General features: G+C 43.5%; 1 protein-coding gene across 3 annotated transcripts; it reads left to right on the top strand.

Moving 5' to 3' along the window:
• The first annotated feature begins 8,521 nt into the window (after positions 1–8,521).
• Positions 8,522–21,494, top strand: NIPAL3 (NIPA like domain containing 3). Of its 3 annotated transcripts, none has more exons than XM_072885126.1 (12): positions 8,522–8,868; positions 10,080–10,488; positions 12,330–12,398; positions 12,497–12,668; positions 12,778–12,837; positions 13,566–13,687; positions 14,474–14,570; positions 15,836–15,971; positions 16,630–16,718; positions 18,234–18,297; positions 19,319–19,413; positions 20,113–21,494. In XM_072885126.1, the coding sequence occupies exons 2-12, from the start codon at positions 10,390–10,392 to the stop codon at positions 20,310–20,312; spliced, it is 1,203 nt and encodes a 400-aa protein (XP_072741227.1). In that variant the 5' UTR covers positions 8,522–8,868; positions 10,080–10,389; the 3' UTR covers positions 20,313–21,494. The 3 variants fall into 3 exon arrangements, with proteins under 3 accessions (XP_072741227.1, XP_072741224.1, XP_072741226.1); XM_072885123.1 differs by having other exon boundaries at positions 8,524–8,868; positions 13,542–13,687; XM_072885125.1 differs by lacking the exon at positions 8,522–8,868 and adding an exon at positions 9,681–9,700 and having other exon boundaries at positions 13,542–13,687.
• The last annotated feature ends 3,947 nt before the right edge of the window (positions 21,495–25,441 follow it).

Raw genomic sequence — 25,441 nt, 5'->3', positions numbered from 1 at the left:
TTCAGGAACTGAACCTGAAGGCTAGGTCCTCAGCTGATATAAACTGGCACAGCTCCACAGCAAGTGGAAGGGCACAGTCAATTACATCAGTTGTACGTACGCAGACCTGAGGTTGAACCTCAAAACCCAGTACCTGTTAAAGATGTAACATTCACCTGCCTTGAGCTTCTTGGCAGAAGTTCCCTCTAACCAACCTACACAGGTCGGATTTCTGGGATGAAAACTCATGGGATGCCATGGGGTCTTTCAGTAGCAAAGCCAGTGGTGTGGCAAGGACAGGGGTTGCTGCTGTCCCAGGGCCAGGGATGTGTTCTTCCTCCCTTGGTATTGAAGAGTTACTGCCCGATGTGTGCTCGGGGTTCACAGCAGCTTGGGGTACATCTGCAGCACGGTCAGAGGTGAGACAGCAGGTCACGCGGAAACACTTGACCTCGCTTCATGCTCGTTCGTTTAGATACTGGTGCCAAAATGCCCACAGTGGCACAGACCTCAAAATTGTCAGGCATGGGATAAGTACCTGGCACAAAGCTCTGGGCCGTTGCAGCTACCCTGAGAGCTGTACCCAAACTAGGTAGGTAACAGCTAGTTCTAGTGTTTTCTGAACATCAAACATCACTTCACAAATACTACAGATTAGCTGGGCCCGCCTCCTTGTCCTCCCTTCCAAATCTCCTTACATAGTATTGATTGGGTGCTGGAGTGGGGATTTTCTCAGCCTTCGTAGCAATGGGTTGTTGAAACATGCTAGAGTTTCCCTTGCTAAAGTCTTGCTTAGATTGAAAACATGATAAGATCCTGTAGGCATTTGCGGCTGGATAGTTGGAGATTTTCTTGCATGCAGTGCATGGCACCTGGAAACAGAGGGAGCAAGGAAACTGTCAGTAGCTGAGTTGGAAAGAAACTGGGAAGTAACTGAGGCCTGGAATTTACCAAATGTTATTTTAAAGGACAAATCAACTTTTACATTTTAAAAACAGCAGAAACTTTGCTATACAGAATTGATGGCTGCAAGTTCTATGAGATGAAATGGGGGCAAGAGTGACTTTTTCAGGTGCTAAGTTTCATTGATTTCTTCTTTTTGGAGTGGAGATGCTTATCAGCTTGCAAAAGAAACCTTAAAGACAACCTTTAAGTCCTGTGTTAGAGAGAACAGATCCTGAAATTATCCACTTTAGCTATGAATTTCAGATAGTTTAGTACAATATTCTAAGTAAGTCCACAAAGCGTGTGTGTATGGATCCTTCTTTACACTTTGGTAACTTAATAACAGCTCTGCCAATTTTGCTTTAAAAGGCTCGTGCAAAATTACAAAGGGCCACCTCTGGGTGAGACTGAGCAAAGGAAATTTCATCCCAAGTAGAAATTTAAAAGGTAAGAGCATATGAAAAAGCAGCTTAGAATAGGTGTTGGACTTCCACCTTAATTATAACTTCTGACAATGAGAAATGATTTTCCTTCTTGGCTGGATTTTAGAAACATCCCAAATACAACACTACATAGGTATTGCAGACATAGTCAACAGAGTCAGTTGAAGACCAGATCCATAGTCCACTGAAGTCAATACAAAGGCACTAGGTGACTTTAGCAGCTTTGGAAATCAGTTTGAAATAAAATGCTTCCTCTTCCCAGTGAAGGGAAGTATCCAGTTCCTTTCTTTGACAAGGAGGTGCTGTTGATCTCTGCAGACTGATGAGTTACACTATAGAATCCTGGGCCTGGGTTTTCATTCTAGCAAGAGAAATATCACACATGTTGACCACGCTGTATTAGTCACCTCTCTCCCGGGGCAAATGCAATGAGACACAGGCACAGGCTCACACCGATGCTAATGGGACAGCTCCTTTCCCCAGTACATCCCTGCTCTTTGTCTTTCTGAGCATAGAACAAAACATACCAATTGTTTTAGGAATAACTCTGAGAACAGTGACGCTGGAACAGAGCAATGGTCCGTACAGTCCATATGTGCCCATATGTATCTAAACAACTTTTAAACCTCGTTTACAATTGGTCTTACTGGCCCTTATGGCTGTGAGTTCCACAAATGAACTACTATTATTTTTTTTTATTTGCATATCTGTTGCTCCAAACAACTTTCATGGTGAATTACCATCCCAGTTTACAAATGGAGAATGAACACTGTTTGTACAATTACTTCCTTCTTTCAGGTTTAAATTCATTGGTTTTTAAGTTTATGCTGATATTCTTCTGTTTTATATGATATGGGAGAAGCGCACTATTTCGTTTTTCTTAATTATATCACATACTTTTCAAGCCATCTTATTTGCCTTCTCTCTAAATTAAACATCTTAAGTGTTTTCAGTCTTTACTGGGACTCTAATGATCATATCTCTTATTTCTAAATTGAAGCTATTTCTGCTGTAGCCTTTTTTAGAGATAGGGTGGCCAGAACTAAACATAACATTCCAGCTGAAGGTGTACCAGCAGCATAAATGATGGTATTATTGTATTTCCTGGATCATTTTCCAAGCCATCACTTGCACCCCTGAATTTTACGCTTTAATTGTAATTGTGCATTGAGGTAGACGTCTTCATTGTTTCAAAATTATAATCTTTTAATGCAAGTCTTCTGTTGCATGGAAAACTGAATATTTCTGAGTTTGAAGAAGATCAAATTTCACTACTGTCTACACGGCAATTTGTATAGACTGGGAGCCACAGCAAATCTAAAATCTCACCTGTAACATCTGAGTTGGAACTCATTAATTCAGCATGTGGGCAGAATGCATTTGCAGTCACCACACCTTTCCTGACTCTCTTCTCTTTCTGGGCTTTTCAAAAAGAGGACTGGGTGGGATTCTATTTATAGAGCCAAATAAATCAAAACCTGCCTGTGGTGTGCATGATACCTGGAGCTTTTCAGGTGTGGTCCCATGAAGTGCTGAATGCCCTTGGTAGCATGCCAATCCCAGGAAAATCCCAGGGAAATCCTTCTGCCGATCCCAGGAAAAAAAGTGGGATTTGGGAGGTCTGGGACAATACAAGATGAAAGAAATAACTTTGTACTAACATAAATGTGAAATGATACCAGTACATAGGATGGAAAGAGCTGAAGTTCCTGATCTTTGAGAGCATTCTACCATTATGTGAACTTCATTCATTGTCTTGTCTGCCAGTGTACCAACGGAAAATACTCTGGAAGTACCCGGAAGTGACTTAGTTCCTCTTCTGATGACTTCAGAGTTGGATTCTGACAATGATCAGATGCCCTCCGAAAAATAGCACGGGCATAACAGTGAGGGAAAGAGAATAAGACGCATGGGATTGAAGAACAAGGCAATGTGGAGTTGAGACTAGAAAATAAAGTAGTTTGGGCATTATTCCACTCATGCAAAGACACGGGACTGAACGAAGGGATTTGATTGTGTAGAACTTTTTGCAAGATCAAGAAGGAGCAGGAAAGATGCAAGGTTAAAAGTGGGGAAATGGAAGCCTGCACAGGATGAGAATATGGTTGATTAAAAAACACCATCCAGACAGGACCTGTGCTGATGGCCATGCAGCAGCAGCAACCCTGGAATGACTTGGTCCCCCTTAAGAAGCAACCAGAAATGGCAGGGAGAAGAATGGAGGCTCTTGCTCTGCTTGGTCTTGCAAAAGAGTAGACTAAAGGGAAGAATAGATGGGATTGGGCAGGCAGTGTTGCCTACTGGAGAAGATGCTGTTGATTTATAGTGAGATCATGGGCAAATCACTGCACCAGTCTGTTTTTCCACTGCAGCTGAGCTGTTTCTTGCTACATGCATGGACAAGTGTAATAGTGCTACTACAGTGCTAAAAATAATAAAACCCAAATATGTGCCACTACCATTAAAACTGGAAGAGCACTGCAAGGAATCAGATCCCAGGTCTCCAGTTCTTGTTATCTGCACACACAATCCTTGCAGATTTGGCCTTCTTCATAACAATGCCACCTGAGTTATAAAGCAGATGGTCACAAATAATTTTTTCCACATATTTTTCTTTGTAGGAAAATGCTTCAGGACAAACCAAAAGCTGAGGTATGTGATGCAACTCCGGGAATTTCAGCAGAGCTGCTCTGACTTACACTGTGTTTCAGTTCAGCCCCTGTGTGATACTCCTAGGATGCCAAAGTCACAGGAGGAGATTTCTGAAGATGTGGTCTGAGGGCTTGTCCACACGGAGCAGGCAGGGATCCTGAGCTAGCTATTTTTTATCAAACCCCAGAACTAGAAGCAGAACAGACGCTGCACTGCTCTGGTCTTCAACTTGCATCTCCACGTGGCCCTGCCATGTGGAAGCCCTGCCACGTGCTTGAGGTTCTCCACCCTGTGCTCCGTGGACAAGAGGGTTGTGCTGAGGAAAGCAAGATTGGTCCAATTTGCTAGAACTGGCTATTAAAATTGCAGCAGGTTTCCAAAGCAGCTGATAAAAAACTGCATCTGCAAGCTCCATTCCCTGGTGTTGCCCAGGCTTGGCTGCTCCTGCTGACCAGCCTGCTGAGGCTTGGATGGAGTCCCATGCTCAGCCCTGCCCCATAAAGGGGAGTTACTACTCCAGCAGCACGTTCTTGATTAGCACCTTCCAGGATAGCACGTGTCAGGGAAACAGCTACAGAGCCCTTCTCCCATCCAATGCATCCAGCTCTGGGTTTGGCATGCCCATCATCACCTCAGTGTTGTTGAAAGTAATTGGAGATTAGACATCTACACGCCCTTGGTAATGTACCTCCTGCTAACGCGACTGCACACCTCTGTGCCCTTTGAATTGTAGTCTGGTAATGTAAGGGGTCACTGGGCTGTGAGGTAAGTCCATCAGAAATACCTTGCAAACTCCAGTGTTCCGGTACCCATAGGGATGTGTGAAGACAGTGGTAAACTGGCAGGGTTACAAAAGTGGGTCAACTCACCTGTTAGGTATTCTAGGTCAGGTAGTAAGAAGCAAATAAGCTCTTTACATTGCCTAAATTACAAGTGGGTAAACTTCATGTACTGGCATTTATCCCTGACTACCCTGCTAAAGGAATGCGCTCCAAAATGGCTTGCGCTGAAGAGGACACAGTCAAGTGCTTTTGGTGGAGGAAACTAAGTCAGCAGCCCCCAAATGGTCCAGTGTTAATGGATCTAATGCTTCCCCTCCCCTACGTGGTGCAGTAACTTTTCTCTAGGGATAAAGCTTAGGAAAGAATCAGCCAAGCCCTTGTGTAGCTTGTGGTTTGGCTTCCTGCCCGCTCTGCCCTTCAAGCAGGAAATTCTCAAAGGGAAGGGAGTGCTTTGTGAAGCTACCTTAAGACTCTGCCTCTTCTCTTTTAGTCAGAACTTAGCATCAGGTCATCTGGAACTCCTGGAAGCTGACCAGACAGACTGATGGCGCCTACAGAAGGTACTTAAGCAACTTCTCTACCTTGATCATTTTCCCTCATCTTCTGTCCTTTACGTCCTTGATTGCTGTTATTCAATCCTGAGATAATACACTCCTGATATCACTGAGATGGGAGAGACAAGCAAGGAGGAAGAGATCAAAGGAAGGAGAAGAAAGAGAAGATGCCAAAGGCAGAAGAAGAAAGAGGGAAGATGCCAAATACTTCCTTGATTTACCTATTTTACATACCCGGTACACAAAGTTTCAGAAATTCTTAATATACTTAATTTTCGGAGTTCTGGGGTTACCACGTAGTCAGCAGACAGCAGGAGACTGTCAGCAGGGGCCATGGGCATCCTCTTTCCACCAGCAGAGGAAATAGCTTGAAAGCTGGATCCAGAAAGCCCAGGAGGCCCTTGGCACCCGTGAGTGTTGGCTGGACTTGAAAAGAAACCCGGCAGGGTGCAGGCTGGGAAAATAGGATGGTTCTAAAATATCTTTCTGCTTCCCTCTGCTGGCCAGATAACAGAGGTACCAATGTAATTCCTACAAACCAGGGAAGGATCAGGGAGAAAAACAGCAAAAGATAGCAGGGGTCACCTGGTGCTATCACTACACAAGCATTAACTACACTGATTTCTTTAAATTTGCTCCTGAATTTCAGAAGAAATGCAACATATGTGTATGTGTCCAGGGGAGCTCAGGAAGATTGGAAATGGGAGCAGGGCCAAAGCTGGCTGGGTGAGAGATGGGGAGATGGTACAGACGTGGGTGCTCTATGTGGAGTAATTTCAAGGTTTCAACCAATAATATTGCACTACCACTTTTCTCATACTGTCATCAGTTGTGGTTACAAAGTTAATTTAACAACCTTGATCTAAACTTAGTTGTGATTCTTGTTACAAAACAGGATCATTATGAGTTGCATAAAACATTCAAAACAAAGACATAAAGTTCAAACATTTTTGTTACTTGGTTATACTGAAATCTCTTTGAGAATTAGATCCCTTTTTTTTTTCTGAGTTTGAGATTACTTTCCTATGGTGTTTATAAGGACTGGAGGAAATCTTGAAACCTAAAAGGAACAGTCAATGATAACAAAATTCTGAATATGGAGATGCAGAAAACATGTAGCTACAACACCAGCTTTCATTTTAAATAGGATGTGTAAGTTAAAGGCAAATCTAACATTTATGCAGTATTTGAGTCAAGAAATCAGCAGTCATTTCTGCATTTAATTTCCCTGTTTTATTTAAGAAGCAAAGGGAAAAAAAGCACTTTGAAGCACAACTGTTGATGAATGGGCTTTAAGGGTGACTCAGTGCTGTTAAAGCGCTTTTGCAGGTTGTCCTCATTTACTGAGTCAGGCATCTTAACAGCTCACTTCACGGGGCTGACCCTCTCTGAACTGAAAATCTGAGGAAAGATGCTGAGTGCCCCGGCTCCTGCCGAACTCAGACGCTAAGCTGCCCAGTGCCACCCAAGAAGCGCTGCACTTTGCAGGCCTACAATCAAAAGCCTTGTTTTGGCAGTGTCATTGACTGCCAAGAGATGGTGAGGTGGAAGCTACTACAGTTTTCCAAATTGCATAGTCTCTCACAGACATATCATGACAAAAACACTGGTACTTCATCTAATCAAGCTCTGGTGTTATTACTACCAGTCAGAGCTGCAGTGGCAATAGTGCTGCATTAAGAAAGTTTAAATATAAGGTCACTAAAAAAGTAAGCGTGCTTCTGACCAAGGATAGTACAGGTCTTAAGATGAGCTCTGCAATTAGAGGGAAGTTCAGTGCAGGGAAGAGGTCTGAGTAGTCGCTAGGGACAGGGCTCTTACAGAGGTGGTGTACAGGGCAAGGAGGTGGTCAGTGCCACAGGGGAGCAAACAGCAAACTTTCTACTGTCTTGCAGAACACACAGCAACTGGAGGGTTAGGATTTGATAGCATTTCTTAGTCCCTTGTGCTGGTTTGTCCCCAAGGAGAGCAATTTTGGACCTGAAACACCTCTAACTGGCTGTGGATATAAATTGTTCCAGATGGCACTTCCTATAGATTGGTTTCATTAGTGAACCCTTTGCTGTCCTTTGAAAGAAAAACCTTTGCATGGTTGGGGTTTTTGTGAAACGACTGTTTAAGTGCTGTTCCTGCTCACTACATGGTACCGAGTGGTGCTTTTCTGCTTGTCGTACCTTGTGCTCCTTCCGAACACCCACAAGTGCCTGCGGAAAGACAGGTGTCCGTGCCAGAGAGCTACCGCACATCAAATGTAACGACCCTGTGTAGCACCACCATTTTGTTTCTAAAACAAATCAGTCAGAACCATTAACGTGCAGCAGAGGGACAGAGGCTGGAAGGACTGGGTTAGTTTTCTACAGAGATGCAACGGGTCAGCCATAACCCTTGTTTTCTCCATTCCATGAACCGCGACAGTCCTGCCTGCTGCAGCGACTGCTGCCTGTGTACAGGACGATCGTTCAGGGGCGGTGAGAGGGCAGGCGGGAGGGAAAGGCCGCAGCCGCACCGCGCCTCGGAGCGGGGAAGCGGCCTGAGGAAAGGCCCTTCGTGGAGCTGCAGGAAGCAACGTCACGGCCCCGTCCTGTGAGGTAGCGCGGTGCACGCTGGGAATGGCGGGTACCTGACCGGCTGAGGCAGCGCGGTGCGCGCTGGGGGTGCTCCCCACCCCCCGCCCAGGTGAGGCGGCGCGGCTCGGCCTGTACCTGCCGGTACCTGCCGGTACCTGCCCGTGCATCGCGGGACGCTCCGGCCCTCGGCGGCACCGGCGGCCGAAGGAGCGCGTACACCTGGTTGCCGAGACAACGGCCGACCCAGCTCTCCTCCAATCATTGCGCCTGTTACTTTAGGCCCTCCGGCAGACGCCCAATCACAGGCGAACTCTCAGAGCCTCCGTGCGCGCAGTTGGGCATGCGCGCCTAGTTAAGGTGGCTCGGAGGAGGCTCAATTGCGCATGCGCCTTAAGGCGGCTCTGGCGGCTGGGGGGCGCCCCCCGGAGCCGCCACCGCCCCCAGGGTGGGCAGCAGTCGCGCACACGGGGGAGGCCAGGCAGTGCTGGGGCGGGCAGGGAGGGATGGGCCCCGCCGGGTGAAGGTCGGGTGCCGCGGTTGTCCCTGGAGCCTTGGGCTGGGGAGCGCCCCCTCCTCCCCTCAGGACCGGGGCTCCGGGAGGGGCCTGCGGGGCCTGGCCCGCAGCAGAGCACCGCCACAGTCCCCCCCGCCCCGCCCGGAACGAGCGGCGGAACGCAGCTCCTTCCTCCCGCCCGCCTCCTCAGAGCCCTGCGCCTCAGACGGGCTCGGCCCATAGGCTGGGCCAGGCCCTGCCCCCGCCCGGTAGCCAGTCCCCGCCAGCAGCCGGGGCCCGGCCCCGGACTGACAGGGCTGGCGGCAAATCGGAGGGGCCGGGCAGGAACGGAACGCGGCGCTCGGCCGGCAACCGAAGTTGGGGGGCAAAGGCCCGGGCCATGGGGGCAGAGCGGCGGGGGCAGAGCGCGCGGGCCGCTCCCTGAGGGAGCAGGTGAGTGAGCGGGGCCGCCGGGGGAGGCCGCCTCTGCCCTCTCGGCGTTGCGGGTTTTCCGGAGGGTTTTTGTCGGGAACAAACCGCCGCTGGGGTCCGGCTGCGGGTCTCGGCTGGGCAGGGCGGCCTGACCCGGGGAGGGTGTCCTGGGGGCACCCCCTGCCCTCAGCCAGGCTCTGCTCTGCCCGGGCAGGGTTTCCTCACGATGGGGTGGGGTTTGCCCCCCATCCCTCCTTTTGCCCTTTCACGGCTGGGCTGTCATGCTGCCCCTGTCCCCCCCCCACGCTGGAGGCACTGGGGCAGCCCATGAGTTAAAGTAATCCCTCAAAGACCAAGGTTGGCCGAGAGAGCTTGCAGTTCACAGCCTGAGCACGGGATGGGTCCTGCTACCTCAGTATGTGACCACAGGCCAATTGTCCAGGGTCTGAGTCAAAGGGATGCTCAGCCTGCACCATTTTGGGGAGTCCTTGAGTGGAGCACCAGGGACATGTCACTTGTGAGGATCACACCGCTGCAATGTCTGTACACCAGCATCTCCCTCTACACAAAGGGGTCTTTCCACCACTGTCTGTTGCCCAGGGCTGCTGATGCTCCCTTGAGGTCTTTGGTGAAAGGAACCATCATGGCATGCGGGGACCTGAGACTGGCTTGCTGTGTGTGGTGCTTTCCAGACACCTGTAATGAGTCTGGCTCTAAGGAATTTAGCCTCCAAACTTTGCTCACAGCGATTACACTGAAATGACCTCTGTTTGCATGAAGAGCAGCACTGTCATCCCTAGCACGTGGGGACGGCGTGACTAATATAATGCTGCGTCCTGAACAAACAACAGAGGTATGCAGGCAGTAGAGAAATGAAAAGCAGGGCTTGGGGGACTTCAGAGACTTTTTGATAAGAGCGTTCCAAATGGCAAGGCCTGATGTTAAATGCCAACTGAATATGTCACCCTTGGGGCCAAGCTAGTTTGCGAGCTCTTGTAAAGCAAGGTCTGTGTGAGTTTTTGTGTGGGGGACTTTGTGAGAAGCCATTTAAACCCCACTTTCTCTGCTGATATGTGCAGCTCTTAGTTTGATTCCAGGGACTTTTCTATGGACTACCCTTCAGCAGGATTCCATTGCAGATTTTGGACTATTGAGTTCATTTGACCTAATTCTCTCTCTCTCTCTCTCTCTCTCTTTTTTTTCCCCCTTTCTTTTTTTTCTTTTTTCCGTAGGGTCACCTTGGAGGAATATAACCTTGCTGCCCCACTGACTCGCTGGAAATATTGGCTTATCTACACTTGTGCCTACAGTGCCTACCCTATCTCAGTGTAGTCTGGTGGGGGAAGAAAAGCAGCAGACAGGCTACAGAGAAGTTTTTTGTGCTTCACTGAACTAATTGTTGCTTGTCCAAGAAAATAGGATGGATGGGAAGAAGTGGTACCAAGTTACAGATAAGGCAGTTCCAGCAGGGTCCAAGTCTCTTCTCTAAAGAGAAGTTCCAGCATCAAAGAGGCTGAAAAGCAAACACTCCAATCAGACAAAATGGAAGGAGGCAACAATCCAAATCTGCAACTTCAGCAGCTCCCGTTGGCCACAGCAGTGGTTTCTGTGCAGCCACATGCCGACTCCTTTTCTTACAAGGTCAGATTCCTACCCCAGTCTATCCCTAGAAGGCCCTAACTACTCAAGTAAGCTGATAATGCCACTGTATTTTGGTTATTTTTTTGCAGAAAGTGTGCTGTCTTGGTATTTAGCTGTGCCTGGATGCCCCAGTGTATTATATGCTGTGTATATAAGCAGTGAGAGAAAGAAAGAGAAATTCTGTGTCTTCAAGAGCTAGACACAGTGAGGAAAGGACTGGCAGGTAAAAGATGTGGATGTCTAAAGGTGATTAGGTGCAATAAATTCTGCTAGGTGCCTTTTCACACTAACCCATACATCAGTAACTGAGATCAGATGTTCTGGTCTGCTGTATATTCAAGAGTTTGAATTTCAGGTGGGTCAGCCCCCAGTCATGCAGAGAGCCTGCAGCTGAGGTAGGACATGTTCCTGAAGTTTCTCCTTAGACCCCAACTGGGAACAGAGCTACTCCCAAATCAATTTCCTCTGAATCCGTGATTCGGAAGGTGCTCAGAGAATCCCAGCAAGAAGGGCTTATTTTCACTGGAAAAAGTACTTTGCTGAGAACGCAGCGCTAGGTGTGATGTACAGGTTCACCAACTGATGTTGGCTTGCAGGCTCTTACAGTCCAGAAGCCAGTCCCAAACCTGTGCTGCACTTAGTTGCTTTTCAGCTGGGGCACCATCTCCTCCATGTCTTCTAAACTGAAGTCCAGTTGCTGAACCAGTAAACTGTGCTGAGCTTCTCTGGCTACGTCTGTGATCACACAGTGACGTTTTTCTGCCAACTTTACTATCTGTTGTGGGAAGATCCCTCAGGTGGTTTTGAATTAAGCTGTTTGGGTGAATCTTATTTTTGTACATCCTGATAAAGAGATTTTTGTTCCACTAATAAGAACTTGAAATCTTAAAGTCCTTGTCTTACTATGTATGAGAAAATCAAGAATAGTATATTTAGTATTAAGGGAGGAATATGAATGTGAGCTCAGTTATCCGAAATCAATCAAAGATACAGTCCTAGACTGTATCTTGGAGACCAGCACTGAAACAAAAAGTGCTAATGACATCTAATGAGATTTAGACAATTGTTGGAAGAACACAAATGCTAAATGGCCTGGCTTGGCCTCAGGCTCTTCTGTTCACTCCTAATGTACATTTCCTTTGTGACTCAGCCTGATTTACATCCTTTTTTATTTCAAATTCTGTCTTTAGACTGAGAGAATTATTGCTGAGCTGGGAATGCTAATGTAGAAGGGGTTGGGAGCTTGCTAGGAGCTGCTACCAGTTGCCTATTACTTTGGAATAACTGGTTCAAATAAAAAGCAGCATAAAATCTGTGATAATTGGGCTGCCTCATCAAATGGGCTAAATTACCTACTGAAACAGCAGATGTTAAAAGTGGAGAAGAGCAGAAGAGTTCTTAAGATGTGACCTGCAGAATGCAGAAGCTCCTGATCCATACTCTGCTGAATTCCAGGGCAACAAACATCCTCATGAAAAGAGTTTTTCAAAGGGAAGAATGAGTGAATGGGTTGTTGTGTTTAGCTTTATCTTCTTCCCCTCTGAGAAACTGCAAAGAATGCAAATATATGCATGCTAATTTCAGTCTCTTCTAGAAAGTGTCTGTTAAGGAAGGGTTATCTTTCACCTGAGTTTCACAGATTTGGAACGTAGCCACACGGAACTTACCTGCATTGCCCTAGATCACGGAGAAAGGGAGGAAGATAAACAGAGATTTTATTGACAGGTGATCTAGGAACTGTTTTAAAAGTCTGCTCTCTTCCAGATTGTGCAAAAAGCTCCAACTTCCTTCAGGGTCCAGTGGCTAAATTTAATATTTGTGTGTTTACTTTGTTTTTACAGGAGAACTTGATTGGTGCATTACTAGCTATTTTTGGGCATCTTGTTATCAGTATTGCACTCAACCTCCAGGTGAGTATCCTGAAGCAAATATTGATCCTGCCTCAAGCATCCTGCATTAAAAAGCATCAAGCATGCCGAAGGTTCTTTGCCTTTATTTTCTTTTCTAGAAATACAGCCACATCCGACTGGCAGGTTCCAAAGACCCCCGAGCCTACTTCAGAACTAAGACATGGTGGTGTGGACTGTTTCTGCTGGTGCTGGGAGAACTGGGAGTGTTTTCCTCTTACGCCTTTGCTCCTCTTTCACTGATTGTGCCACTCAGTGCAGTGTCTGTTATAGGTAAGGGGGAGGCAGATAACGGCCATACAAGTCTGAGTGCGTTCCAGTGTGAGATTGCTGATCGTTGGGCTGATACATAACTCACTGTTTCTCTCTCCTTTTTTTATAGCTAGTGCAATCATAGGAATTATATTTATTAAAGAAAAATGGAAGCCCAAGGATTTTTTGAGTAAGTTCCACAGTTCCTCTTCCTTTTTCCTCTCTGTTAACGAGCTATTCAACACATAGCATGGCCTCTCAAGAATCATAATTAGAGGGATGGCAAGATCTCCATTAGCTATAGTACCTGTTCGAAGACATGCGTCATTCCATCCACTGTTTGTTAAAAATGGATTTTTTTTTGGTTTTTTTCTGACTTGTGCCAAATCACCTGAATCTCACAGATTTTAGAAATATCTGGAGTGCTGTTTGTTTGCAGGATTTGAGAATCATGGTTCTCTGCGCTGAAGCTGCAGCCTAGGGCCTTGATTCTGCAATAGCGTAGGCACAACTGAATCAGCTGAATTTCATACATGTGTAAGTGTTTGCAGAACTGGGGCACTCATTCTTCCATTTCCTAGAAAATGGGCTGTGGGCAGTGCCAGGCAGGATAAGCCCCAGATATAGATCTTGTAGCTCCTGTTTGTTTAGCAGATGCTACCTGGTATGAGCTTTTTTTCTCAACTCACAGCACACACATTGCCTAGGGGTTTTTTTGGTTCTAATATTTTGAAAGTGGGGCATGAAGGGCAGAGGAATGAGTCATCCAGAGGAATGTGCATGATGTCATTAATGGTCACTGTGCATGTGCAATATTAATTCCATGCATCCACACTAACCCACTAACTTTGTCCTCTTTTTTTTTTTTTTTTTTCTGTCCTTTGGTTGCCGAAGGGCGCTATGTTTTGTCCTTTGTAGGCTGTGGTTTGGCAATTGTTGGAACTTATCTGCTGATAACATTTGGACCTAATAGTCATGAGAAGATGACAGGAGAAAATATCACTAGGCATTTAGTGAGCTGGCCATTTCTGTTGTATATGGTAAGATGGCCCATAAAATGTGGGACAGTTTTCTGCTATATGCCTGACTGGGAGTTTCATTCCAAGCATTTTTTTTCCGTATGGTTACTAGCAATATTCCTGGTATTTGCTAATGAACCTATGCCAGCTTTTCCCGGTGGCAGTTCCACATTGCCTGTGGGCACCTGCATGCACAATTTGGAAACCTCCCATTCTTTCTCTGAATTATTCTGTTAGGACTTAAATACCTTTAACTGAAAAGTTTTAAAATAGCTTGTTCTCTCCCTGACCTGTCAGCTTCAGCCTGTGGCAGTAGTACTGATGGCAGCTGAGAGCAACTGTTCCAGAGGTGTCCAAATACTGTGCTTGCATCTGGGCTCTTTCTACACTGACTTTCTCTGGAGCCATCAATCTCTCCTTGAAAATCTTATGAAATCTATTTTTTTTTTAATGGAGATAAGTTTGGCCATGAAATGTGTGCTGCAGGGATCACTTAAAGAACCTCATGACAGAAAGTAGGCTGAGATCTCTGAGGTGAATAGTCAGTCAGGATTATTTGATCTGCTGCTTTACCATGAATATAATGCCAAAAGTGTCCCATGTTTCCTGTTCTGCAAGAAGCTATCGAATATCTAATCAAATTAGAATCTAAGATCATGCTAAATTTGATCTATAATTGTGTGGGATCCTCATTTTCCTTTGATTTACCCTTTTGTGTAATTCTAATGTTTGACTGTCTCAAAATCCCATTTACTGCCAACCCCATACACCCACATCTTTTAATATTCTCATTTCTGTCTTTTGTAGCTTGTGGAGATCATCATTTTCTGCCTGCTACTATATTTTTACAAGGAAAAAAATGCAAACTACATTGTAGTTATTCTTCTGCTGGTAGCTTTGCTGGGTAAGTTGATACGGACTTGTAAGATCTTCTAACTCCGGCTTATAACAGTAAACTTAGGCATCTATGGCTTTTAGGGAATTATTTTGACCTAATTAATGTCATCAAATGCACCAATCTACTATAGAAATGTTACTACAAATTAGATAAAGCTAATATTTTGCAGTGATGTTTAGGATCTTTGCAAATGACCTTTGAACCATTAAGACTTATTTCCCATAAGGATGAATAATCTGCCAAATACCGCAAGTGCAAGTTATTTATTTGTGTTCTTAATTTTAATCTGTGCATGCAAAGTATGGTACAATATCTTATCTATTCAATGGATAAGGAAGGCTGATTCAGTGCATGAAAGAGAGGATTTGACCTACAAGAATCTTTTTGGCTCTGGGAAGATTTGCTGTGTAGCTAAAGAAATGATAAATACTCTGCCATGCCAGTATGTCCCTATTTAAATTAGGAGAGCCTCTGGGCATGGGGTCAAATGATGCTTGTGATATCCTCATAGTCACAGTGGGATCCTACAGTGACTTTGGAAAGGCCAGGATTTCACTCGTATCTTGCTCCACATTAATCTGTTTTTTTAAGAAACTGTGATCAATTAAACTTTAAAAAGGGTGAATAATAGCAAGGCAGTGACGCACTCTGACATGCTGTTGAATCTATGTCACAGTCCTCAGTTTTTGCTATTTATGCAACTTCAGTCACTGCAGTGTCTTGTCTTTTTCTTTTTTTTAACTGTTTGTGGTTGGATTTCAGAAACTGATGCCTCAGAGGCTGCGTGAATCATAGACAAAGCAACTATCCTAATTCTGAATGGCCCTGACTTGTGCTTTAAAGAAAAGGAAAGGATGTAGGCTCTTTCTGATTCTTGTTTTGAAAACTCCTGAGCTTTATTAACCAAGCCAATATGGCAACAGAAATGAAAATTTGTATCCTTCCATCATGTGATTGCACAACACTGTTTAAACACTTAAAAAAACCCCAGTAAATGCTCCCAGTCCTGTAGAGAAGGGAACCATGTTACAGAAAGGTTAAGTGATTTATTGAGGGTCACTGTGGTGAAGTTGTTGAGAATAAAACTGGCAGAATTGGGGATAAAATATTCAGTTTGCATCCCTTGTTTGCCCTGGCAAAAGGAGGGTTCAAGTTCTTGTAGATCTTGGGTGTGTTTGCTGATGCCTGTCATGCATAGAGCGAATGTGCAGCGTTCATGTCCCACTGAGCATGTATCGGTGCTTTAGCTGAGTCTTGGTGAACATTCACAGGTTCCATGACTGTTGTGACCGTGAAGGCTGTGGCAGGCATGATTGTTGTCTCGATACAAGGAAACTTACAACTCGACTACCCTATATTTTATATCATGTTGGTGTGCATGATTGCTACGGCGATCTTTCAAGCAATGTAAGACATTCACTCTCTTTTTGTCTATAATTGTGCTGGTTTCAGTGGATCAGTAATTAGTGGGCTGTTTGTTATCCATTCCAAGAATGCTGATTAAATTTTTAGGAGAAGAATTATCCATTCTCCACTATGACCTGTCCTCAAATCCATGTCACAGGAGCCTGGGATAGTGGTATTCTTTGCTTTTCCGTGTAGGGACACTGCCAACTAGCTTTAATCCCAAATTTATACATCATTCAAGTATTTGCAAAACAATGTTAGGAATGAAATGGTGGCAAATTGAATACAGTATCTGTGCACTTGCTAAAATCAAAGTGCAGAATCAGTGTTGTTGATGATGTGTCTATTTTTTTTCCTCTGTACTTGTAATAACATAAAAAGCTATTCAAAATGTGAGTGACATTCTGGTCCTAAGGTCTGTGGCAGTAATGTCACTGCCTTTAGTCAGTACAGCCATAAGGCTTAGTCTTCTATCTTTATATTAATTCCAAGGGATGCTGCTGCAGGTTTAGTGAGAAAGAGAATAAAGTTTCTTAAATTTATGCATCACTTTTGAAAGGTGTTTCCAAAAAGAAGACCTGTACTAGTCCATGATCACTGCTATCCAATTTGAGTATCCTTCCCAAATCAACTCCTGTTGTCTGTCATTGCATTGCAGATTTTTAGCTCAAGCCTCACAGCTGTATGACTCATCTCAGATTGCCAGCATCGGCTATATCCTGTCCACAACAGTAGCGATCACAGCAGGTAACAGTGCACAAAATGGTGTGTTGGTCCTTTCTAAAAGAAGGGCAAAAGATTTTGGAAAATAATCCTCACTTAACAGATGAGGAAGGTGACTACTCAGCAAGATTATTAATTGTATTTTCTTGCCATTTTTCTTCTGCAGCTGGCTTTGTTTCTTTTTTTCTTTCCAAAAATGTGAATTATCCCATTAGACCGTGTTAAAATTTTCTGTTAAGTTCTGTCATTTTGTTTGAAGTGCATGGGAACTTACGCTTGAGACTGTATTAGTCATACCGTGCTAGCATGTAGAAGCAGAGGGTGATGTATGCTCTTAGATGTACAACTTGAATACACAGCTAAAACTTCTCCCTTGTGTAATTTTATCTAGATTTTGTTAAAATGTTTGTGATACAGTGTATAAACGTATTTGCTTTCTCCCTACAAATGTGTTACAATTCTCTCCCCATAGTCTTGTTTGCATTGTATCTAGCGTGCAGCTGCTCACAGCTTTACAGGCACTTTTCTTTCTGAACAGTTTACTCCAGCTTCAGCCCTTGCCCACATAGGAAAAACTTCATCTGCATGAACAAAGATGAGCATTGTAAACCCCTTAGGCTTCAAACCTGACGAGCAGCCTTTTTAAGGTTTCGTTCTCCTCACTTAGACATACGAACAAAACTGGGGAAAACAAACAAACAAACAAACCAACCAAAACCCCAGCACTGGAGAAAGTATCCATCACTGTCAAGCAGATGCACTATCTGTGTAAAGAGTAATGCTCTTCTAGGTATATAAGGGCAATAGCTTCCCCCGTAAATTACACATTGCGTTTTAATGCTCTTCTTCAATGTAATGAGGGAGTATGGCGTACTCTTTGGCTAATGTTTATTTCCTGTCATGTTCCAAGCCATACACTCCTCTCGGATTCATCAGCTTATTTACTTTACTTCAATTAGAAATGTAAAGAGTAGGAGCCAGAATGCGTGTCCTGTTGACATCCAGGACACCAAGGACTCTTGTCATCCTATAGGTTTGAGCTGTATATACTTTTTTGGGGTCAAGAGTTTATATCCTGTTGTAGTTAGAGATCCGATTTGGTTTGTCATTAGACTTCAGAAATACAGTCTGTCTTGTTTATGTGGTAGCCACTGCTGTATGGTGAGAATTTGGCTCAGGCTTTATTAGCACAGTGACATGCAATAGTTCCAGCAATGTTTCCTTCACAACCCCCTACCCCAATACGGAAAGATTTGTACTAGTTGCTGTGCTGCCGTACAGATTTACTTGCATCTATATTAGTTACACCAGTATAACTGTTTTGGTAGTGAAATTCTAAAAGATTTGTCAATAAATTGTGTTAAAGTAGAAATCAGGCCACCTTTTTCTATTTTAAGATCATAAAAAAACCAAAGGTGCTGACTATAAAAATAGGAATCTTACATGATTTGGTTTCTGGAGGGACTAGTGCTGGAGATGCAGCGCTAATTGCTCAGGCAAGCTGGGATGAAAGATGTCATGAATTGTTTCCTTTTAAAGGAGCAACTTTTTACTTGGACTTCACCGGTGAAGATGTTCTCCATATATGTATGTTTGCGCTTGGGTAAGTGTTTAAAGTTTCCTTGATAGAAAAATGGAAAGTATTTGTTCATATGACTAAAATTTTGAAAATACATATCTATCTATCTGTCCATATATATATTGGAGGTATGTGCATTCTTGGAGAGGAGGACAAACTGAAAGCACTTTCTCTATTGGAGCAGGCACTGGCCCGTAGAGCTCAGTATCTTGTCGGAGTTGTGTAACACTAAGTTATGCATAGTTGTACAACATTAAACACTAAATCCCTTACTGACTGTACTGGAGATCAGCTTGGATGTTGAAGCATATGGGCTATTTTTCAAGCTACCTGCTCGTGAACCTAGAAGAATTGCAGAATAACCAAAAGAAACCATCTCTAGGGAATCTATTTCAGGTTTTGCTCCAAGCCTTCACTGAACTGTGACTGGACTGCCGGAGTCCTGTTTCTTAGGGCATGGGCACTCACACAATGCAGATATGATCAGTAAAACATTTGCTGTGTAACTCAGTATTTAGTCCTAGTACAGTGTCTTGATCTGATTAGCTCTCCATAATCAGGGGACATTCTGAAATGTCTTTCAGATTAGTACAGAAAAAAAACAATTGGGAGATTAATGTTATGAGCTGCGCCTTTCTCTGTCAACATACTGTAAAAATCAAGATCGACAGTTGTTAATGTGTTTACCTATGGGAAACCTTTCAAAGGTTGAGCTGCTAAATCCTGGAATTTCATCAAAGAAAACCAAATTTTCATATGTTTCCTTTCCCCTTTAGTTAGTCAAGGTTAATTAATTAATGAGAAAACTTTTCCCTGCCATTTGATAAAGATGAAATTGTTCTGATTGCTAGGTGGATTTCAAAACTGTTGAAGAGGGTTATTCGGCTGAGACAGTTCCCTGTAATTCTGACTTCACGGTTCTTTCTCTTCCTGTTCTGAATTCTTTATGGTGCTACACGATAGGCACTCAGAAGCAGCAACATGCAATATATTACCTCCTCTCCCTTTTCATAGTTATCTCAATAGATCTTGTCTTCCCTCTCAGGTGCCTCATAGCATTTCTAGGTGTCTTCCTGATCACAAGAAATAGGAAGAAATCTGTACCATTTGAACCTTACATATCAATGGATGCTATGCCAGGTAACAGTAAAAATACAGTGGTTTATCACTCTTTCTCCTTTAAGTGTTAGGGTTCACAGTGAAAGCTCAAGCTTTAGGCTCTGTTAACTATCAGGATATATCAGGCAGCTGTGTTGTTTTCTAGTTTTTCCTTCTCTTGTTTGTTTGTGCCTTGTGAGGGGTACGTACCTGTTTTGCATGGAGCAGAGAAGAGGTGATGTGCCACTTGGATGCCACTTATTCTGGGTCCTCTGACACCAGGGGGGATGTCAGATTTTGTCAGAACAGCCTTGTCCAGCTGGCTACCGTCTGGGAAGATTAACTAGTTTTGAGCATTTGCTTGGGACTGGGCTTGGTCTTCATCCAGCAGGAAGAACTGATAATTGGGGAAGACTGAGGTGTGTTGCAAGAGGTGGAGGCCAGGGGGAGCAGAAATTTATTTTGGGAAGTACAGCTAAACTCTCTTTCTGGTGAGCTGTGTAAAAGATACGCAACACTTGATAAATAACTGACTGCCATCCCTCATTCACTTGAAGCTTATTTCTCCATTAACTGCTTTAGTTCTAAGCAGAAAAACATTATGTCTTTCATTTAACACTCAAGGAACTGATGAGCCGCATATCACAAACCCTGAGACTATATAATTTGCTGATTTAACAGAGTGCAGGAAGAATGCACTTTTGTTCCTAAGCATTTAATCTCTGTCTTTGCTCTTTTCAGGCATGCAGAACATGCACGATAAAGGGATTGCAGTTCAGCCTGACCTCAAAGCTTCTTTTTCCTATGGTGCCCTAGAGAACAATGACAACATGCCGGAAATTTATACTCCAGCGACATTGCCGATCGTGCAGGAGCAACATGGTTCCAAAGGCGTTTCTGCTCCACCCTACCGGGTGCTGGAGCACAGCAAAAAGGAGTGAGTGACCTTTAAGGAACTGATTTGAATCGTCGGAAGTATGACCTTTATTTATTTACCAATTAAAATATAAGCAAGTGTAAAGCCAACGTTGATAGCTTCAAGCTCATCTCAAACTTAACTTTCAAGGCTGATTATTAAAATAAACAGCGCTCTATAGTTGTGAAGTTGAAAGCATTCATCTTGGCAAGAAGTAAATCACAGTTCTCCATTGAAGGCTGCCGTCTGGAAGTGTGAAATGGTGAGTGCAGGATCATGGCAGTATGAAACCAATGCGATAGCAGATGCTGTGAAAATGCAGAGCTGTGGGAAGAGAAGTGACTCTGCAATTTTTAGTCCTGCTGGGAGTGGGTTTATCTCCAAATAGAAGTTTTCAGGAGTTCCTCACAGAGAGAGGAGGGCAGGATTTAATCTTTCATATATAGAGACTGTGACGGATTTCCAGAAAAGTTGTAAATCCTCGTGTCTCTAGCGTAACCACCAAACTACCTTAACATGGCAATAAAATGTAATTGTTTTCAAGCACGAATACTGAAACTTACTGTGTCTTTAGAGCAGCATATTTGGTTAGAGTAAGCCAGCTACTTTATTCCTTCAAAACGTGAATCTTGGGCATTTCCTGTACAACTGTTCTCTGACTCGTGTTGAACATGTGCACTGAGTATGTGAATTGTTTTTATAGCACCACTGGATTATATGGCAGCTCAGAACAAAGATTACTTGCCGGTTTTCTCGTTTCATAGCAGGAGCTTCAAGTTGGATTAAATGGTGCAGAGGGAACCCTGTAAAGTACAAGAACAAGAAGAAATGAAAATAGTAACATGACTGGTATCTGGTGGGAGTTTTTTGTAGTTCTTGATGAGGTCCTAATTCTGTTATCATTTTTATTTTCTTTCTGGTTGAGGCAGAATTTCCAACTTTGTTTAGTGGACTTAAATTCTTAAAGGTGCTGACGTTCCTTAGTTAAAAAGCTCAGTCTAGGTGTTGTAGGATGGGGTCCCCCTCTTTTTTTTTTCTTTAAAAAAGGCAAAAAAAGATACTGGTCTAATATTGTGAATGACCTAAGAAGAAAAAATGAGTGTGCACAGTCCAGCACTCAGTGAGGACTGTAAGAATAATGGAGCATTGTGTACTCATGATATTTATCTTTCCAGCTTCCAAGAGATGGCTAGAAGCTGATAGGAAGGGAGAATAGATACAAGGGGGGCGGAACTTGTCAAGTGAAAAGGACAAAGTACGATGTTTACTGGCACATGCAAGTTATACTGGCACTTTGATATCATCATCTTCTTTAAAAGCAGTTGTTTTGCTGGGAAACAGAATTTTAAGTCTACTCAGTGTGTCTTGGACTGTATGCATGGTGGAGTGTCTCCAGGACCTTAGAAGACTTTATTTGAAATGAATAGTGCTTGTGTTCCACGCATTTTTGAGTGGTTACTCTGATACCAAGGGGTTTGGGAGGATCTTGGACTTGCAACAGTGGCTTTCTGCCTTCTTGTTGTTGTTGTTGTTTAATTGACTCATGGCCAGTTTCTGTTCCCACTACCAAAAATTCCCAAGAACTCCACTGACTTGTATATAGTTATTCCAGATTCTTGCTATTGTATATGACAACAGAACTGTTCTTTTGCATATGTTTGTTTTGCCAGCTATGAATACTAATTTAATCCGGAAATACTTGAGATTGCTTTGGCATTTTTGTGCGGCATAGAAAAATGATAACCTTCCCCCTCTGCAAAGAGTAGATGCCTCGTGGCTGTACGTGTACCTGTATGTGAAGTTTCTTCACCAACTTGGCATGTCTGACAATTCAGATCTTATCAGTGGCGTCCCGTACACTGCAGCTTATGAAACTCAAGAAATAACAGCTTTTCTTTTGCCCTCAATACTTTTTGTGTTTAAGTAAGATAACAATGTTAATGGGCTAATACTGCCAGAACATTAATCTTGTTGGAGTTGCAGTGACACTGATTTACTACCTTTGGCTTTGTATCCCTGCTAATCAATTGTTTGTGAATTTATGTGCAGCTTTTGTTCATTAACAATACAAAACAAAGTAGTACAGGGGAGGCTGAATGGGAAGGGTACAAGAATGCTGGCTTTTCTTATCTCTTCCCTTTTAATCAATGAAGCACTAGCTGTTTTGACCTATTAGTTCTGAAACCACAGAAACATACTGTTTTAAAACAAGCTGTGCTAAACCATGCAGAGCTACAAACTCTACTTTTTACATGGCAATATTCTCTGTGCTTAATTATTACAGATGTTGCTGTGGTATAAAATAATCAGCAGCGCCTAAATGTTTTGCTGTTGACTTCTACTATTAGGATGGTCCTGTGTGTAACAGAACGTCATTTTCTCAGTTCTTTGTTTTTCAGTAGTATTTAAAAACTGCAGTTGACTGGTGTGCAGACTTTGTAGCCAGTAAATGGCTGGTTAGGTTTTTCCCCTGATCATGGGACCTGACATCATGAGAGACAGACACAGAGTGCTTTGCCAGGGGGAGAGCGCTACTCTGGTGCTGAGCCCCTGCTTGTACTTCTCTTCTGTGGGCTGCTCTCTGGCCTGATTCAGTGATTTTTTTGCAGTAAGCTGCCCAGATTCTCCACAGCCCTGCAGCCTGAGCACTGACTGACTCCTGGCCTGACCTTCCTCTCTGCCAGAGAGCCCTCAGTTGTCAGCACGTAGCTGTCTTCTGCTCTGAGTGAAATTTCCTCCAGCCATAACCTGAGCTTTTGTATTATTGTGCTATTTTGGCCCTTTTCTTTAAAAGACTCTAAAGGCAAGAGTCTTGCTCTAAAGCTTTATATAACCATGTTTTATTTACACAGCCTGTGTGTGTTTAAATAATTCTACTTAATAATGACAGTTCCCTTTACCTGCAGCAAGACTTGCTTTTGGAAACTTCCTGACAAAGGACTCCAAGGGAGATGATGTCTGTTTCTACAGCACATAAATCACAATATTTAGATTACTCCATTGTGCCACATCAGTAGAGCCCGAGGTGTTCCTTGGGCTATAGGCCTCAACTCACTGCACTGATGTTGTAAGGGTTGCATTTTTGCCAGTCTGTGTTAGCCACCATAAGCACGGTAGTAGGACTGCCAGACTGCACCTCCCTCCTGTTTGCTGCCTATGTTTAATACTTGAATTTTAAAATGTGAGGGGTTTTTGTGTTTTATGTACTTCCCCCTTTCTTGGTCTTTCTCCCAAGCTTCCAAAAGATTTTATTTTCTGCTCTTCAGCACATCCTTACAGCTGCCATCTCTGTTGCTGAGAAGGCATGAACAGGGGCTCCTAGAAGCCAAACATCTGTTTAAACTGACTGTAGGACTTTGGCGCTCTTTCTAACAGTAGGAGGGTGTAGCTCAGGATTGAAATAAACTCCTTGCCTCCCTTCTAGTTCAGAGCTTACAAGCTGAAAACAGGAAGCTATTGGTACCCTCAAGTCTATACTTTTTACAGAATATTTGTTAGTCTGAGGTGACAATGGCCATGCCCGGGATTGCAGCAAACATTTACAGCTAAACAGCACATGAAGATTTAAAGGAGAGGAGCCCCATGCCACATTCTAGTCCTCCTTGCAGCATGAAAAATCATCTGTTGGTGTACAGCACACTTGAACATGTGTATGTCAAAACTTCAGCTTATCCAGGACTGATCCCGAGAGGCAGGGCACTGTGAACAGCAGAGTATGCTTAGATTTCCAAAGCACGCAGCATTTTTCGGAATCAAGAGCTGAAAAAGCATGCACAAAAATCAACTGACTGCTGTCTCGTTTACTAAACTGGTAGAATAGCTCCTTGACTCTCCATCTCCTAGCTTCTTTATCAAATGTGAACTGACACTGCGTGGCTTTTCAATGCACCAGAGCACTTAATACGTTCTCAGTGTATATCTTACATGTAACTTAATGCTGTGGAATACAGCTCCTATGTTGGCTGAATGTACAAAATGATCTGCCTACAATGTTCTCTTGTTCACTTTAAAATGTGTAAATAAATCAAGCTTTACAGTGTTGGACTATAAGGATAACTGCTTAATTTTTCATAAGCAATGTTGCATGTCTATTTAATTCTATCTGTCTTTTAGGTGAGACCTTTGGAAATGAAACTTAATAAAAGATTGTGGTAAAACCTATAGAATTCTGGCCTGCTCCATACTCTTAGTATAGCTTTAATCAGCCATAAATATCTTGAGAGAAGTTAAGACAGAATTTAGTTTACTACCCTAAGTACTATGTGCATTCAAAGAACTGTCTTTTTTAACAGGATACTTGTAAATGAAATGCAGATTGCTACAACTCATGTCTGGGGCTGCAGCATTACTAATGCTCGCCATTTTACATCAGTCTCCAAGTATCTGGTGTCAGCTTTAGGAATCACGCAATTTACTTCAAAATCTTAGTTTTACAGGGCTTTAGAAAAAAAATCTTAGCATTCATTATTTCAGCAAAGAGCTTGAAAATGTGATCCAAGTATAGCCTAAAGGAGGGGGGGAACGACACAAGATGGGCCAAATCACACAACCAAAAGCATTATATTGTTGGTGGCCTGACTCATGATTTTTGCATGCCTGCCAACTCAATACTGAAATTGAGACAACAGCATGCTTCTCTGAGACAGCGAAGACCTCTAATACGAGTTGGGAACGCTACGCGGTAGGAGATGCCATCCTTTAGATACAGGATATCGTGTCTTTGATTGCAGGAGTAGACAGCTTAAGGGCATTTCCTAACAATGCCATTAACAGATACAGACGGTCATAAATTTAGAATACTGGCGATGTAGCTTAATCGAATGCTTGCCAACCTAATTAACACTCACCATATGGGTTTTAGTCCAGGGGGATAAGCAGAAGATAACCCTCAGGATATTCTTAATTAAATGTATCTCTTGGGGTCCCAAACCACAAATGGGAAAAAAAAAAAACAAAACAAAAAAACAAAAAAAACCCAACAAGAGCAGCCTTACCCACTTTGGTGTTAAGGTGCACTTCACTGAAGTCCCTGGACACGAGTATTAAGACACGGACTAGCACTTTCTTGAATGCTTGCAGAAGCAGCATACCTAAGTCCCAGAGTTTCTGATAAATACTTTGTTAAGATACATCATTTAAGGGTTAGTGTGTTGT

This window comes from Ciconia boyciana, chromosome 21 (genome assembly GCF_034638445.1).
Source record: "Ciconia boyciana chromosome 21, ASM3463844v1, whole genome shotgun sequence".
NCBI lineage: Eukaryota > Metazoa > Chordata > Aves > Ciconiiformes > Ciconiidae > Ciconia > Ciconia boyciana.
Note: the sequence above shows the minus strand (reverse complement) of the source record. Positions and strands in the feature narration are given on the sequence as shown.